The 19,065-nt window shown below is 40.4% G+C and overlaps 1 protein-coding gene across 1 annotated transcript in view; it reads right to left on the bottom strand.

Moving 5' to 3' along the window:
• Positions 1-19,065, bottom strand: part of LOC131235508 (BTB/POZ domain-containing protein FBL11) — a 112,633-nt gene that overhangs the window by 75,195 nt on the left and 18,373 nt on the right. Inside the window, 6 exon segments of the mRNA XM_058232697.1 lie at positions 5,912-5,995; positions 5,998-6,138; positions 6,343-6,451; positions 6,535-6,623; positions 14,188-14,237; positions 14,366-14,507. Coding sequence (XP_058088680.1) covers positions 5,912-5,995; positions 5,998-6,138; positions 6,343-6,451; positions 6,535-6,623; positions 14,188-14,237; positions 14,366-14,507 — 615 coding nt within the window.

The raw sequence follows: 19,065 nt of genomic DNA, 5'->3' as shown, positions 1-19,065 counted from the left end.
GCATTTTACAGATTTGGGGTCCCATTTTATATTTTTTAAATATTTTTTTCTATTTACGCATGAATTTTGCCCCTTTTTTTTAAAATTCGAAAAATCAATTTTTAATGATTGTTTTGCTGTTTTAATCACTCCATATGATGTGTTAATCATAGTAGAACATGTTAATGTGCATTTTACAGATTTGGGGTCCCATTTTATATTTTTTAAATATTTTTTTCTATTTACGCATGAATTTTGCCCCTTTTTTTAAAATTCGAAAAATCAATTTTTAATGATTGTTTTGCTGTTTTAATCACTCCATATGATGTGTTAATCATAGTAGAACATGTTAATGTGCATTTTACAGATTTGGGGTCCCATTTTATATTTTTTAAATATTTTTTTCTATTTACGCATGAATTTTGCCCCTTTTTTTTAAAATTCGAAAAATCAATTTTTAATGATTGTTTTGCTGTTTTAATCACTCCATATGATGTGTTAATCATAGTAGAACATGTTAATGTGCATTTTACAGATTTGGGGTCCCATTTTATATTTTTTAAATATTTTTTTCTATTTACGCATGAATTTTGCCCTTTTTTTTAAAATTAAAAATCAATTTTTAATGGTTGTATTACTGTTTTAATCATGCCATATGATGTGTTAATCATGGTAGAATATGTTAATGTGCATTTTACAGATTTGGGGTGTCATTTTATAATTTTTTTCTATTTTCGAATTAGTGACTTTATGTTTTTATTTGCTTATATTGGATTTTCCTTGGAGCTTCTTAGGGTTTAGTTAGAATATAAAATCATCTTTATTAACATAGGTCATATCGTACACTCATACTCAAATCTAATTATCTAGTGTCTACCTAAGCCTAAAGAAATGTCTGGATCTGGCCAACAACAAGTAAGTGATGATATTGGATGGCAACATTGTGAGAGGGTTGGTGGTACTAGGCACCAAATGAAGTGCAAGTATTGTGATAGACTAGTGACTGGTGGAATTACCCGTCTCAAACAACATTTGGCACATCGAAAGGGTCAAGTTGCGCCATGTAGTAGAGTACCGAAAGAGATAATGCTTTTAATGCAAGCTAGTCTGGATGAGTCGAAGGGTAAACGTGCTGCTATAAAGAAGAAAGATGATATTTTGGATGCAGCTGACAGGAAGTGTTTGGTCCTGAATATATGGGCATTCGTGATGAAGATATTATTGATTCAGACGAAGATTCAGATCGAGAACTTACTATAGCTAGGAGAGAGAGCTTGCGTCTAGCTCGTGAAGAGGAAGAACGTCGCAGCATGTTTGGCACGCATGGGTCAGTGCGTGATATGGGGGGGGGGGGGGGGGGAGGGGGAGTGGGAGTGCAAATGCTTATGCAGGTGGGGGTGGGGGGGTATTTTTGGTGGGTTACGACGTATGTTTGGGAGCCGACAACAGACATCTTCACATGATGCCCCTATACGTTTGGATGAAGAAGTAAATGAGCCTAAAAGACCCTCTATTGATCCAATCCTATTTAGAAAGAATCAACTAAACAAAAGAAGATAAAACAAATGTGGAGTAGAACTTCCGTTGAGAAATTAGGTAGAGCAACACAGAAAGTTATTTATACATGCCAACATACCTCCTAACGCAGCCAATTCTCCATATTGGCTGATGCAGCAGCAAAAGCGGGTGAAGGAATAAAAGCTCCCAAGGCTAAGGAGATTAGGGGAAATGGACAGATGCGAGTATGCGGATGTGAAAGCATACGTGGCTACCTTTAAACCCGTATGGCAAGCCGAGGATGCACAATCATGTGTGATGGTTGGACTGGCCCACAGACAGCATGATCAACTTCATGGTATAACGCCACTTAGGAACTATATACCACAAGTCAATTGATGCCTCGGAGGCAACCAAAAATTCTACTTATATTAATGAACTAATGGATAAAGTTGTGGACGAGATTGGAGAGGAGAATATAGTGCAGATTGTGACAGATAATGAAGCAACATATGCAGGACATATGTTGATGGATAAGAGAAAACATCTTTTTTGGTCACCATGTGCCGCCCATTGTATTGATCTTATATTGGAAGATATTGGGAAGAAGAAGAATGTTAAGGAAATGGTTGAAAGGGCAAGGGAAGTGACGACGTTTATTTACAACCATAATCAAGTAGTTGCAATAATGAGAAAGTTTACGAAAGGACGAGAGTTGTTGAGGCCTGCGGCGACTAGATTCGCAACAAACTTTATAACATTAGAGAGTTTATTCCAGCATAGAGAAGAGTTGAGTGAGATGTTCGCTTCCCGAGAATGGCTCAACACAAAACATGGGAAGAAGACCGGTCGAAGTTGTGAACACCATACGGGACAACAAATATTGGAAGAAGGTCAAGGCGATCCTAAAGGTGATGGAGCCACTAATGAGGGTACTCCGTCTTGTTGAATCCGATGAAGCACCTACCATGGGCTTCATATATGATGCCATGGATAAGGTAAAGCTTGCAATTCAACGTGATTGTAGAAGTTGGCAGACTTATTGGAAGATGATCGACAAGAGATGGACAAACCAACTCCATCACGATCTTCATGCAGCAGGTTACTACCTAAATCCTAGGTATAGATATGCCCAATCATTTGTTATGATGAAGTTCGTGTCGGGCTAAAAAATGTGATAAAGAGATTAGAGCCCGACTTAGATCTGCAAATAAAGGCATTAAATGAATTAGATACATTTGGAAATCGCCTTGGTAGCTTTGGAGATGCTCTTGCACAGCATCTAGATTGCAACCGGCCGAATGGTGGATTTTCGGAGAGAGTACGAAGGCTCTCCAAAAAATTGCAGTAAAAGTTTTGAGCCGGACAACATCTTCCTCTAGCTGCGAAAGGAAGTGGAGTTGTTTTGCGCTCATTCATTCAAAGAATTGGAATATGTTGCAGATTAGAACAGTAGATAGACTTGTCGTCGTGCACTACAATAGATAACTTAGAATGCGATGACATCATAGGAGCATTACCGCTGCTGATGACGGAGACTACTGTCCAATAAACTTGGATAATCTTTATGATGAGGATGACCCACTTCTACCTTGGTTGGAACAAAGGAAAAACAAATTGAAGAGGATAGTGAAGAATTGGAAATTGATGACCAAGAAATACGCAGAGCGCAACAAGAGAGTCGTGCGGATGTGTTGGACCCAGTAAGGCGTTTATGCCACGTACGGATACGGCTCAAGATCAACAAAAGATGACGACGATGACCCCCCTGCCCCTGGTGCTGGCACTTCTGGTGTTGCTCAGTGCCCTATACAGCCGTCTACAGATCATGATGTCGAGGAACAACGACGAGGTGGTACACAAGGTCGGACTTATGAGTGTACCGAGTCACGATACAGCCAGCAGGAGGTGGGTACATCTAGTGGTGCACCGGGTCCGAGAGGTTCGGAATATCAGCAGGCTCATGGTCTTGGTTATTATGATGGATATTCTTATGGTGAATTGAATTATGATGGTTATACCTGAGCCTGCTCCATCACATTCATGTGAGTAGCCCTCCCGATCAATATCCATATGATTATAGATATCCGATCCAAATCCAAGTTACTCATCAACAGACGCACTCTCAATCTCAAGATTCTCAACGAGTATGGGCACCGATGGCTATTCGACGCACCCGGTAGATATCCTTATTCCGGTCGAGTCGTTGCCAGTCGGATCACCATCCTCTAGTTTCGTTGATCTAGTATTTCCTTCCGGCCTGGATATTATGGATATGTAGCACCTACACCTATTAGCCCGATGGTGACGATGACGATGATGTGGAGGTCGAGCAACCAAAAAGCAGATTTTCATTTTGGTGGTGACTTGTGATTGTGACTTGTGAGTATATATTTGTGTTAAGGTAAGTATTTGTTGCAGCAGACAGCTCACAACAGTGTTATTGCATCGCGAGTACACACTTGACACTGCCGAACTTGTATTTAAAATAGCTCCCCCGACAACCAATCAAGTAATCCTTAATCAAGTTGCAGGGAGTATATCAGACACTACTAATTTTTTATTTTTTATTTTTTAATATTCTTGACTTGAGGATGACAAGTCATAGACAAGAATCACAGTCACGTCCACAGGTATGTTCGAGAAATTCCTCAAAAATAATTGCAAACGCCCAATGTAAGATATTTTCATATTACATTCATTCTAATATATCTATCATTAATTAGATATTTAGAAAATATATGAATTTTGTAGTCAAATTCAGGTTTTCTGGTTCATAAATTCATCAGACAGACCGATACAACTTCTCACCAAAGAGTGGACCGTTACACCACCATAAACATGTTCCAATTTATAAATGAATGCATATTTGGAATGCTTAGAATATTCCGGATTTAATCCATATTTTTTCATATTTTTCGGCCACCATTACGGGCCGTTACACTCCCGTATCACCGTTACCCCATAAACAATCATGAAGGTTTCAATGGGTGGGTATCCACTCTCAATTGTTGTCTGTAATGTGGCCCACCAAGTCATGGATTGGCCTGATTATTAGGCCCATGGTCCACCACGGAAGGGTGAATCTAACTGATGGGGTGGATGTCCGATACACATCACGGTGGGACCCACATAGCTCGACCTCATGGGAAGCTTCCCATGAGGTCAACCTCATAGTACATGTTCCCTCTGTGTGTGTGGGCACGTGCATGTGCGCATGTGTGTGTGTGTGTATAAACATGAGAATGAGCTCCATCATTCATATGCATAGAAACACTATCCAATTGACCCCTGTATCTCAAGGAATCATCATCTGCTGAGTATTAAATCTCTAACAAGTAACAGAGAAGTTTGCTAATCCTACACGCATGTATAGCTCAGTCTCTTTGCAATCTAGGGTCTGTTTGATTTTTCATGTAAGAGGTAATTACCTGGTAAATGGGTAATAATTACTTACCCAGGTAATTGCCGCGTCGTTTCTTACGCAGACGTTGACAGCTTTACTTTTCGACGCTAGAATCGAGGACGGCTGCCAAATGAATGTAGGGCCCACTGTGATGTACGTGATGTCAACACCATTCATCCTATATGTCAGCCTCATTTAGGGTATGAACCCAAAAATGAGGCAGATCCAAAGCTCCAGTGGACCACACCACAGGAAACAGTGGAAATTGGATGCTTACCGTATAAAAATTTATGTGGCCCTCGAAAGTTTTGGATGAAGCTGATATTTGTGTTTACCCCTTATCAATGTTTTTATGACTTCATGAAGAGGTTAGATGACAAATAAACATTAATGTGGGCCCAATAAACAAAATAACTTTTAATGGTGGACATTTAAGGCCATTGTTTCCTGTGGTATGGGCCACTTGAGCATTGCATCTGTCTCAATTTTGGACTTAGGCCCTAAAATCTTCTGATAAAATAGATGGACGGTGTATATATGTCATGCACATCACAGTGGGGTCCAAAAATTTATTTCAACTTTTTTAGACCAATTTTCGAGACGAAAATACATTTGAAATTTCAAACAGAGTAAAAAGGTAATAATGACCTTTTTCAAGGGTATTTCCCTGATACACAAAAATCAAACAGGCCCCTAGGGCTTACTTGTTTCGCCAATTACCCCAGTAACATAAAAGAAATGTGTTATCATTACGATTTTACGACCGCCAAACCAAAAATGGTAGTCATTAGTCAAATGCAGTGTATTCAAGAGAGAAGTAAAGGATTTTGTAATCATTGCACTTTTTTATGACATTACTGTGAAAATCTCAAATCTACACAGCAACATCAATATATTTTGGTGATGATTTGACATTAATGTAAAAATGTCATAATTAAGATTTTACTGCCAATAAACTAAACACCAAAATTAGCGGTCAAATGCAGATGTTGTCACAAGTAATTTGTAATCATTGCACATTTCCTTTACATTACTGTGGTAATTGGTGAAACAAACAGGCCAACGCCACCATGAATGCCAATGACATTTGTGTGCAAGATCCAAGCCATCCATCAGGTAGGTCCCAACATGTAAGTGTCGTGCCCAAGAATTAGAGCAGTCCAATCATCAGGTGGGCCACACATGCAGGTTGAATGTGGATTGCGGACCATTGGTAACTTGATTGACTTGCTTTCAACCGTCCATTTCCTGGTACACTGAAATCCAGCTGATGAGTGAATGAGCATGATTGATGAACCAGGGCAAATAAATTATTGGCCCACTTGACAGACGGCTTGCATCCTGCACATGTGCCATGTGGCAGTATGTAAAGGTGCTGGAACCTACAACATGTTGGATTAGCAAAACTAACTAATAGTTATTGCCATTAAACATCTGAATGTAATGTTTTGTTGCTATACCTTTTTGAGAATGTCGGGGCAGCAATCCTTGAAATTGGTTGAAGAACATTGCCTAGAATTGTGATCATTGGCGAGCCAAACAAGAAGAGCTTCACAGAGTTGCTTCTCACTGTGACATTTTACTTATTGTAGAAATTATTATTCCAATACTTGTCGAGTAAAAGCATCAGGTTACTGCAATGAACAACTTACCTATCTACAGTCAAATGAGGGTGTTCCATGCAAGAAGACAAGAAATCATACGGAACCTCGGCGAAGGAGCTACAAGACACAGCCCACATCTATACAAAAAGAATAGGCATACTATCAGCTTCCATTGTTGGAAAGGAAAAATAGACAATCTAACCAATTAAAGAACTACTCCATACATCTAACCAGATAGGATTACATGACAGGTTCCTCAAGGCATGTAAGCATACCCATCCGACAAATATATATACAAGATGGGATGGGTTCCAATAAGCATGCTTTAAAAAAAAAAAAAAAAACTACAACAAAGCCCACTACACCCATGCAAATAACCAGCTGCAAAAACAAACACTAACAGGGAAACCCAATTCAACTATAGCCATAAAAGAAAATGCCGAAGGCCCAGGCATCATTCATAAACACAACGAAACACAGGACAAGCTTCTTCAATCAAACACCAGGATTTCCTCCCATTTATTGAAAATCTAAGTCCCTCGATATCCTCTAAATTTGCAATAAGCTATTGTCCAATCCAACAGCAACCTACTGATCCTTCTCAAAATTGCCAAGGAAGGAGTTCATATCCCATTGAATATTTGATGTAGGCCCATGGCACAGCAAGTGCTGATTTTGGACTGTTTGTTGATAGACATAGGACCTAAATATCAGGAACTACAATTTACCATTTGCGAAAGGAGGAGGGGCTCTTGTCGGCTTCTCCGATGCACAATAAACTCTTGCTCTTTGAAAAGGATGGGAACCTAGTCTCCATGGCTAGAGGCATGAGATGGATCCAGGAAGACTTTGGTCACGTCAGCAGGATAGTAGGGGGTGACATTCGGAGACTATGATGAAGACTATATCACCTTGTTCCAATTTGTGGAGGTAAGGGATTATGGGGAGCTCATGAGAGGGCCATCAACTCTGAGAAGACACAAAAGGCCTCCAAAGGGAGGAGAGAGTTGATGAATCTCCAATCTTCAACCAACTACAACGCTAGTGAAAGTCTGTGCAGAAGAGTGAGCCCTCAAGATCTGACGGTCTACACAAGATGGGACCTCCACAAAGCTGAAGATGAACAGTCCAGATCTAGCGGTCCACCTAACCACTACTAGAGCATATGGGTCTAATCACCCCTCTGATTCTACGATATAGATGGCCTCGGATTACGATCTATAGCTTAGATCGTCCCAAGGACAAGCTAAATGGACAAATGTCAATCTCTCTTTCCTCTTTTTACTCTCGTTGTTGCTTTATGTATTATTCACAAGAGAGCCTCTTCCCATTTATAGGGAAGGATAGGGAGTTTGGATGAGACCAGAAATTATCCGATCTTATTCTTATCTCATCATCTAAATTTTCATTTAAAGTTGAATTTGAAATTCAACTTCAAACGAAAGAAAGAAAAATGATTAATAAAAAAGAGGCCAAACCTCATGGGACCCACCCACTAGTGATATGTTCAACATCTCTCACTCAATCACATTGTGGGATAGACAAAAAAAAAAAAAAAAAAAAAAAAAAAAACAAAAAACAAAAAAAAAAGTCCATTTAACCTGCCTAATAACAATCAAAACCAAACATTGCGATCAGAAACCGAATCGCAGAAGGTAGCACTATTTATAAGTGGGCTACAATCAACGATTCAATACCGAGTTCAGATGCACCCGGTCGGTACCGTGGATGAAGCGGTTCAATTGGCAGGTAGGGCAAAAACGCTACTTGTAAGAGTCTCTACTCGGCCTTATCCTTCAACGCGGCCCTCCATGACGGGTCCCACGCAGGATTCAGTGCTCACACGAGGAAAAGAACCAGTAGGAAAACGTCATCAACCTCCTACAACCGCAAACTGTGACACAGGAAGCAGCCCGTCTAAGCCTCAACGTGTAGCACCCACAACAGTGGGTCCGAGTAAGATTTCAAATCCTTGTGGTCGGCCAAGGCCGAACACTTGTTACCACTGTGGCCAGCCAGGCCACTTATCAAACACCTGCCCTCAATGCCCCACAGCCCACTTGACCATTAACGAAGGGGGCATTGAAGGTGATGCAGCAGAAGAAGACCCTGGATTTGATGAAGATGAACAAGCCACTGAAGGAACTAGTGACGAAGAATGGTTGGCCGAGGATCATGACGAATCCTTGGTCGTGAGGAGATTACTATACACTTTACGGAAGGAATTGCATCCACAACGGCACAATATATTCCATACGCGGTGTACCGTCAACGATAAAGTCTGTGATATAATCATAGACAGTGGCAATAGCAAGAACATTGTCTTGAAAGTGATGGTTGACAAGTTGCGGCTACCTATGACAAAGTATCATTCCCCTTACTCGATTGGCTGGATAAAAAAGGTGAATGAGACCAAGGTAACCGAACAATGCACTGTCTTATTTTCAATTGGTAAAAACTATAAGGACCAAGCACTTTGTGACGTGGTCAACATGGAAGCATGCCATATGTTATTCGGTCGAACATGGCAATCGGATCGTGATGCAACCCATCGAGGACAAGACAATGTATACGTCTTCGTCAAGGACGGTCAAAAGATGGCCCTTACCCCTATGGCACCAGAGAATCACCCTGAAGCTTCTAAAGTTGAGAGGAGTTCCCTCTTAACCATTCAGGATTTTATGGAGGAATCCAAGGAAACCGGCAAGGCGTACGCCGTAGTAGTAAAGGGCGAGGAATCGGAGCCATTAAACATTACCCCGAGTTTTAAGGCCATTGTTGAACAAATTTAAAGAAATTTGGCCCGATGACCTCCCCGATGGATTGCCTCCTATGCGAGATATTCAGCACTATATCGACCTTGTCCCCGGATCCAGTTTACCCAATCGTCCTCACCATCGGATGAGTCCGAAGGAGTGCAACATTCTGCAAGCGCAAGTAGAGGAATTGATCTGTAAGGATCTAATCCAAGAAAGCATGAGCCCATGCACCGTACCGTGTCGACAGTCGAGCGATCAATAAGATTACCATAAAATACAGATTTCTCATACTACAGCTGGACGATAAGTTGGACATGCTTGAGGGTGAAAAATTATTTTCTAAATTGGAATTAAGAAGTGACTACCATTATATTCGAATACGGTCGGGCAATGAGTAGAAGGCAGCATTTAAGACCAAGGAAGGGTTGTATGAATGGTTGCTGAACTATTACACTCATGAGGTTGATGAACTAAGTTCTAAAACCATTCATTGGGCGTTTCGTAGTAGTCTTCTTCGATGACATTCTAATATACAGTCAGGACAAAGCAAGCCATATGGAACACCTCAAACAGGTCCTTCAAGTGCTCACCGAAAACATGTTGTGTCTCAATCTAAAAAAATATAGCTTTTTGACTAATATAGCCTGTTGTTTTTGGGCTTTGTCGTGACATCCACGGGCATCTAGGTGGATGATGAAAAGATGAAAGCCATCAAGGAATGGCCGGTTCCAACAAAAATCCACGAAGTACGGAGTGTTCACAGATTGGCGACATTCTATTGTCGGTTCATGAAAAATTTTAGCAACACTGTGTCACCAATTACAGATTGCATGAAGAAGGGGCCATTTTAATAGACTGACGAAGCTGACGAGAGCTTTGCTGAAATCAAACACAGATCGTCCACAACCCCAGTTCTTGTACTTCCCAGCTTCGACAAACTATTTGAGGTCGAATGTGATACTTCATATGTCAGAATTGGGAGAGTTTTATCTCAAGAAGGTAGGTCGGTCTTCTATAGTGAAAAGCTTAGTGATGAACCCAAAAAGTGGTTGACCTAAGAGCTCAAATTGTACGCAGTGATCCAGGCACTGCGACATTGGCAACATTACTTAATTCAAAGGGAGTTCATTCTTTACATAGACCATCAAGCTCTCAAATTCATTAATAGTTGGGCTACGTGAATCGTTTACATGCTAGATGGGTTGCGTTTTTGCAAGAGTTTATGTTTGTTCTGAAACACTAGTCAGGGCAACAAAACAAGGTGGCCGATGCACTTAGCCATCGTACTTCACTACTTGTTACAATGAGCAATGAGGTAATCAACTTCGACTGTCTTAAGGAGCTGTATGTCGAGGACGAGGACTTCAAAGATACATGGACGAGGTGCCAAGAAGGTCATCCCAGTAAACTACATATGCAAGATGGTTTCCTCTTCAAAGGAATCAACTATGCATCCCCCAAAGTTCTTTGCGGGAGCAAATTATTCAAGAGCTACATGGAGGTGGCCTTGGTGGACACCTTGGGCAAGACAAGTCGCAGGCACTTGTGGATGAGCAGTATTACTAGCCGCAATTGGTACGTAACATGGGTAAAGCAGTGCAACGTTGTCATGTTTGTCAGACCTCCAAGGGGCAGTCTCAGAATACGTGCTTCCACACCCCGTTACCTATGCCTGATGGTCCTTGGGAGGATTAATCTATGGACTTCGTGCTTGGTCTCCCACGAACACAATGCGGCATGGATTCAGTATTTGTGGTGGTAAATCGTTTCTCAAAGATGGTGCACTTTATCCCATGCAAAAAAAACTCTCGACGCAACACACGTAGCGAACTTATTCTTCAAAAAAGTCATGCGGTTACACGAGGTTCCCAAGACCATTACTTCTGACTCTTGATGCAACACACGTAGCGAACTTATTCTTCAAAAAAGTCATGCGGTTACACGAGGTTCCCAAGACCATTACTTCTGACTCTTGATGCAACACACGTAGCGAACTTATTCTTCAAAAAAGTCATGCGGTTACACGAGGTTCCCAAGACCATTACTTCTGACTCTTGATGCAACACACGTAGCGAACTTATTCTTCAAAAAAGTCATGCGGTTACACGAGGTTCCCAAGACCATTACTTCTGACTCTTGATGCAACACACGTAGCGAACTTATTCTTCAAAAAAGTCATGCGGTTACACGAGGTTCCCAAGACCATTACTTCTGACTCTTGATGCAACACACGTAGCGAACTTATTCTTCAAAAAAGTCATGCGGTTACACGAGGTTCCCAAGACCATTACTTCTGACTCTTGATGCAACACACGTAGCGAACTTATTCTTCAAAAAAGTCATGCGGTTACACGAGGTTCCCAAGACCATTACTTCTGACTCTTGATGCAACACACGTAGCGAACTTTATCCCATGCAAGAAGACTCTCGACGCAACACACGTAGTGAACTGAAGTAGAGCAGGTCGCGGACACTTTCATGTCCAACATGGACCTAAGAAGGCCCGATCGGAGGCGAAAGTGATCAGGACCGTCAGAACCCTAAAACATGCATATCTCGCAAACCGGAATGAGCTATTCGACGTACCATATATGATTTTGGGGTAGGAGAAGCTACTTTAGCCAACCAACCCCGCTACGCCGGGTTACCCCTGCCAAATTTGCGAGATTCCATCAGATCGACAGTCGAAAATCCTTTTTATTTCCGTTTTTACTATTTACAGTAAGTTTTAGTTTGATCATAACTTTTGATCCATTGAATTTTAGGAGTCGTGCCCAACATGAAAAGGGCTTAGAAAAATTAGGCGAATAACATGATTAGGCCAAATTGGACACTTACTATTTTTGGCCGAAAACCATGAAGTCTAGTGGAAATCATGACCGTCTATAAATAGTAACTTTACTATTTATAGTAAGTCACGATTTTAGAGAGTTTGAGTTGGAGTTTGATTCTGAAACTTCTTCCTGGGTTTGATATTACTATTTAAAGGATTGTAAATTCGTTTTTTATCATCAATCAAGCTTTTTTCGAATTTACTAGAATTATTTCTATTTTCCTATTTTCCTCGTGTATTTGAGGAACCTCTATGAGGAGTCTAGAGAAGCTCCGTGGATTCGGAGTAATTATCCCCTTGAGGAAGACAGTGATCAACCTCATCACGTCCATCCCTGCGTCACCTGTCGCATCAAACACAACAGCTTTACCTTATTGGACTTCAAATCGTTTTTTCAATCGTTAAAGCTTGATTGGAGATATAGTGCTAAATTCCAGCCGAGTAACGCGCGGATAGAGAGGAAAGTCTTCTTTGAATGCAGATTGGAAGAAATTTACAAAATTCATACTTACCACCTCTTGGAATTAAGAATTGAGTTTCCGACCTTAATTGATTCAATTCTATTGGTTCTTTAGCGAGCACTTGCCAAGCTATGGAATTGTGTTGCTATCCCCCCTCTGATAGCCACTTTTCTCTTGATCTCCGCTTCCAATATATCTCCTCCCTTCTCAAGAGATTAGAAAGGGACACAGCCACTACCACCCTCCTCTGCAACTTGGCTCTGCTACCCAAAATTGGCCTCTTCGAGGATACCTAGATCCATTAACTAGTCAAGTAAGACTTGTTGGAGCCATAAACATTCCCGAAAGACTTCGGAATCCCGGGCCTTAAGCTTGCTCTTTAAGGCTTTGAGTTTCACGCGGAAGCAAGAAACTGCATTCCTTCCCACTAATGACATCATCCAACTATCCTTAACCACCCTCGGAAAATCAGCAGGATTGAACCACATACATGCAAGGTGGAACAGCTTTGGGCTTCATGATTCCAAAGACGAAGCTAACCAAATGGCCTATGGTCAGAAACACCCTAGGAGAGTGCTCGCTGTGATGCCTCTGGGAAAAGACTCCCCCAAGTCCCAAGTTCCACTGAACAAGAATATATCCAGCCTATCCATCAGTATATCCTCCTCCAATCACCATCATCATCGTCATCTAAACCTTATCCCAATTAATTGAGGTCAGCTATTTCATGACAGAAGTTATGGCATGAGTTTGACACGGACTGCCAACCCGACGCAACCCTCCTTTATCTGAGCTTGGGACTGGTAATGAGAGAACAAAACTCCCACAGGTGCGATGTAATGGACTATTACATATGTTGATTACTATCAAGCACTATCTAATAGTCTATTACATAGTTTGATTACATTCAGCGAATTATCCTACTCCAATAAGCATGGATTCATACCCATTCTATGAATATATCGCAAACAGTGAAAAGAACAGAAATGAGTCTCTACATTTTAGACATTTAGTAGATGCAAAATCTAAATTTTGGAGCTGCACAATCATCATATTTATACCTTGAAGCAGTGACGGAAACAGCAACTATTATGGACCTTCTTCACAAGTCTATAAGAAAATTCAGAACCCACTTTTACACTGAGCCAGTATTTTATTTGTTGCAGATGGTGTATTTGATTAGAAAGGAAAGTTAAGGGCTCTAGAAAACAACAGTGCCCATACGTATAATGCCCCATAGGACTAGTAATCAAATGTGTATTTATTTAAATCAGCAGAACGAGCATAAAATGATTGTGCTGGCAAAGAACAGTGGTGGACCCATAAAGCCTTCAGAACTTGTCTCAATGTAACCAGACACGTCTTAACTTATTATTCTGTAAATTAGACATGCCTGCTAGACTGGCACTATCAATGCTAAATCACTTAATGGACTGCAGCCTCACAGTTTCCGTTTTCAGCTAATCTAATCCCTCCCAACTGCAGCATCTAACCTACTAACTATTAATGACACAATCCCCAGTAAACTGCACACTTTCTAAGCATCTCAGGTTAAACAGAAGCAACCACGAAACTTTACCATTTAAATGAAAAATCAGTGAATTTGGTGACTGCTGAAATAGAAGAAAAATAGAAGTTATGTACCCACAAAGTTCCGTGCAAGATAGCTCGTGCATACTTCTGGAATAAAGCCAATTGCTGCAACCATGTTCCAACTCCAGCTATTAGAATAGAAGCCTCGGTTGATATTATAAGAAAAGTAAACATTTCATGCTCTATTATAGTGTTATCCTGGGAATGATCTGAAGATCATACAAGATCCTCACCATGCTTTGAACCAAAGTTCCAGATATCAATTAGAGCTTCTAATGACAATTGGACGGAACAGGTCCCTCTTGCAGAGATGCTGCGATGGAACCAATCCTCACACTCCAATAAGAGAGTCTCCACCCCAAAAAACAAAGCCCCCTAAAAATGTAAATGAGAATTGTTAAATGGTACAATATGATGCAAAATGCACGAATGGGAAACTGATAAAGTAGTTTACAGTTGCATGAAAATTATCCAGCATAAAAAATTAAAATTAAAAAGTAAAAATAAAAAAACAGATCCAATGCAGCACATCCATGGAACATTTTTGCACTATTGCTTCTTCTTTTTTCTTTTTTTCTTTTTTTCTTTTTTCCTTTTTTTCTTTCTTTCTTTTTTTTTTTTTTTTCAAATGAACCTTTTGCTCTATTGCATCCAAAGGAACAAAGAACTTGTGGCTGGAGGTGGCTGATCCTGATTAGATACCTGGGCCCTAACAATGGTTCGATCAATCTGTGGGCCCCACATGAGTGGCCAATCAATACCCCACACGTGATGCAGTCAAACCATGGTTCACAAGTCCAAAGGTTTTTGTATTTAATTAGTTGCTTGAGGTAGAGTTAGAAATGACTTGTTGAAAAAGTTTCTCTTTAGAATTTTCGTCACTTATTATATGGGCAAATTTTCAGGTTTCAAACGATGTTGGAATGACACGAAATTGGTTTCATTTGAAAAGCTACTGAGTAAGCTTTGAAACAAGAGATAATCATGTAATTCTTATATCCTTCATGTAAGCTATGACCGATTTACAGAGGTCGGGACAGGATTGAAGGATATTTTAGTCATTTTTAATATTTTATTTAAATAGATGGTTCGGATTAGAAGTAATGGATGTTTAGAATTATATTACTGTTTCTTTTGCTTTGAGAAAAAATATTTTAAAAAAAAAAAAAAAAAACACCATTTTAAAGACTCTTTTATGAATAGATTAGAGTGAAAAAATAAATAAATAAATAAAAATTTGAAGCCTTTATGCATGGAGAAATTCTCTTGTTGTGGGGAGTGATTCCTCAAAACCTGTTGGGTTTGATCGTTGATGTCCAATTCAAGCATAAAGCACGCTGTGCTCATACAAAGGTACGATGTTTTCTATCTTATGGTGTGATGCTGTAATGCCATCCAACTTGTCTGGTAAGAACGAATCTAGTAGTTTATATCTGAAGTTGCTTCTACAGATTCTCTAAGTATTGAGATGGAGATTGTGGGTTGATAGTGACCATCAAAAGGCTGTCGTCCTGTGTCAATCCAGAGTTGCAAGACCGAAGGACTCAAATGGTCTCTGAAAGAGAATGCTAAGGGGATTTGAGAGTAGGTAGGATGGAAGAGGAGAATCGAGGCTGGCATGTGTGTGTAAGATCCAGGTCATTCGTCAGATGGGGCAATTTGAACATGCCTTGGCCAAAAGAAAAAAAATCTATTAAACAGCAGGCTAAACATGTATTAGAAAAATGGACGATTGGGAACATAAATGACCAATGCCCATATTCAATATACACATATGGCCCACTTGATGAGTGGAAAGATCCGCGCATGTTCCCACCTTCTCAACGGCATGAATCTCTGTTCCCACCTTCTCATTGGCATGAATCTCAGGATTCATGGACACATGTCATGTTGCCATGTTGTCATGTGTACCACGTATCTCCTTTTCCATCTGCCTTCACATCAACCTCCTTAGGATTGCACCAGCATAAAAGCACAAGAGAGCGAGAGTAAATGATATTTACTTAATTATTTATTTATTGTTGTTGTTGTCATTGTTATTGTTCTTCTTCTTCTTCTTCTTCTTTTGAAATGTAACACAAAGTATATTATAAATAAACAGCAAAGCGGCAAAAAATTGTACGAAAATAGGGTGGACACCACCCAAACTAGTTACATGGTAAAAGAATAATCAATATCCCCTTTCAAGCTCGAGGTGCATTCAATAACTAGACCCTTTGCTTTCAATATAACCCTCCCCATAGTGTGACTCAAGTTCCTAAAGCATCTCCCATTCCTTTCTTCCCAGATGACCCAAAGCCCCACCAATAGACATAGCCGCCAAACAATTTTCGAATCATCCTTCAAGTGCATCCCGTGCCAAGATAAAAAGAAGAGATCAACAGAGTTTGGACAGACCCATTGGATCCAGAATATAGATAAGATGTCATTCCATAAAGTGGAGGTTGTCAAACACTGCATAAAGAGATGGCTAATCGATTCCGAATCAGCCATCCACATGAGGCAAACGTTTGGGAGAGCCATCCCCCTTTTCTGTAGGTTATCCACTGTCAACACTTTACCGGGCCTACCAAACAGGCAAATGCAACAACTATCAGCAGGGCACCGTAGGACCAAATAAAGCTAATACCAGCCGCACCATTATAGGTGTTACCCATACTATGGGCTTGGATCAACCTATAATTGAACCAAGAAGTAACCTGATTTTTCCGACAGCCAACACATCTTGTCTTTTTCATCGACAGCGGGGTAGCAAAATTTGATATGATCCAATAGGGAACTAAAATCTTGCACCTCTTCTTCGGACATAAAGAGTCGGCAAGGGGTCCAAACAACATATTCCCACTTCTGGAGAAGAAATGATCCACAAGCACTTTATGGTCCGTAGATAGCCTTCCAATCTGCAGGAAGCGTACCTTCAAGTTTCGTCTCCAATCCATAAATCTATCCAAAAATGGATGTTTTCCCCATTTCCAAGCATGAAATGCACACCATTACCAAAGCTTCCTCTAACCAAAGCATTTTCAATTTTTTATCCATGCTTTTGCTGTAAATCACGTTAAACCGGTGTCAAATGGTTACAAATCTATGATTCTTCATATTTTCCATGAAAAATCATTGGAACTTCGATTTCGAGATTTGGGGGAGATGGGTTAAGTTGCGAAAAATTGAGAAAAATCTAAATTTCTCAATATCTCACAAATCAGTTGCAATGTTTGTATCCAAACACAAAATTGAACGTGTATGTAACCTCATCTAGTGATTCTTCTTTTGCTTTTGAATGTATTACTTGGATTTCCATACATGACTTCTTACGTTTATAAATTATATAAATAGAGTTTGAATATACTTGCACAAGTCCAGTTGGAAAGTACATATATAAGGACCCCATACAAAGGAAACCCCTATTATGTGCACTCTTTTTCAATTATCCATTGAAAAATTCGACCAATTTCCCAATGTTCTCATGTTTCCCAACATCAACGATAAATTACGCGATACAACCGATATATACCATGCGATAACCGATATGTATCTATATCCCAAGGGTGCGATACATTACACAATAACGATATTTAAAACATTGCTTAGTAGTGATTATATCCTTCTCCAAAGCAAACCTCCATAGCCACTTTCCGAAGAGAGACATATTCATATCACCCAAGTTTTTTATGCCCGCCCCTCCCACCTTGCAGGGTTTACATACCTCGCCCCACTTGAGTAAGTGAAACTTTCTTTTATCCTCCACCCCTTGCCACAAGAAGTCTTCACCCATCCTAACAATCTTCTCCAAAACTGATTTCGGGCATCAGTATAATGACCTGAAGTACGTCGGGAGACTGGATAGCACGGCTTTGACCATTGCAATGCGTCCCCCCAATGATAAATATTTAACTCTCCATTTAGCTAGCATTCTTTCCATCCTTTCTAACACAACATCCCATAAATGCTTGGCCAATTTTCCCACACACAAGGGAAGACCGAGATACGTAGGTGGGAATTCACCCACCTTGCAACCAAACCTCGATGCAAGCATCGCAAGCTCCTCCTTGGCCACCTGTATTCCTAGCATTACACTCTTCAAGACATTAACTTTCAACCCTGAGACAACTTCGAAACACATTATAATCATTCTCAGAATCTCCACCATACCGACAGCATCACAAAATAGTAGTGTGCCATCTGCAAATTGAAGGTGAGAAACCGGGGAACTTGATTTGCTACCAGCAAAACCAGATGAAAGACCCATATGTTGACTGCAATCCAACATTTTACTCAAAGCCCCGATCACCACCACCACCACAAACAAGAGAGGGGACAAGGGGTCTCCTTATCTCAAACCCCGCAAACTACAAAGGAAACCTTTGGGCAAACCGTTAACTAAGATCGAGAATATGGATGACCTCGTACGCTCCAATATCCAGTCCCTCCATTTCTTCCCACAACCAATCCTCCATAGCATGTCATCTAAAAAGGCCCAATCGACGTGCTCATAAGCCTTTTCTACATCCAATTTGCATACCACACCCAATTTCTGCTTGAATCTGGGCTCAAGGCACTCCAGGGCAATGAGTGCACTATTGATGAGATGTCTTCCCGCTATAAAAGCCCCCTGGTTCTTGGATATGATCCCTTGAAGGGCCCCTTTAAATCTTGAAGCTAGCACCTCTGCAAGAATTTTGTAAATGCTACCAATCAAACTAATTGGGCAATAATCTTTGAGGTTCCCGGCTCCAAAAATCTTTGGTATAAGTACCATAAATAGGTAATTTTATGGTACTTATTATTATTACTATTATTATTATTATTATAAAGCGCAAATAAATGGATGAGAAGAGGTCCGATATAGTACATGCAAGCACCATGCACAAAGGGGCATGCAACATAGAAGATGTGCCATGTGTCATCATAACAAGGCGATAGTGCAGATAGC

This window comes from Magnolia sinica, chromosome 19 (assembly GCF_029962835.1).
Source record: "Magnolia sinica isolate HGM2019 chromosome 19, MsV1, whole genome shotgun sequence".
NCBI classification, from domain to species: Eukaryota; Viridiplantae; Streptophyta; class Magnoliopsida; order Magnoliales; family Magnoliaceae; genus Magnolia; species Magnolia sinica.
Note: the sequence above shows the minus strand (reverse complement) of the source record. Positions and strands in the feature narration are given on the sequence as shown.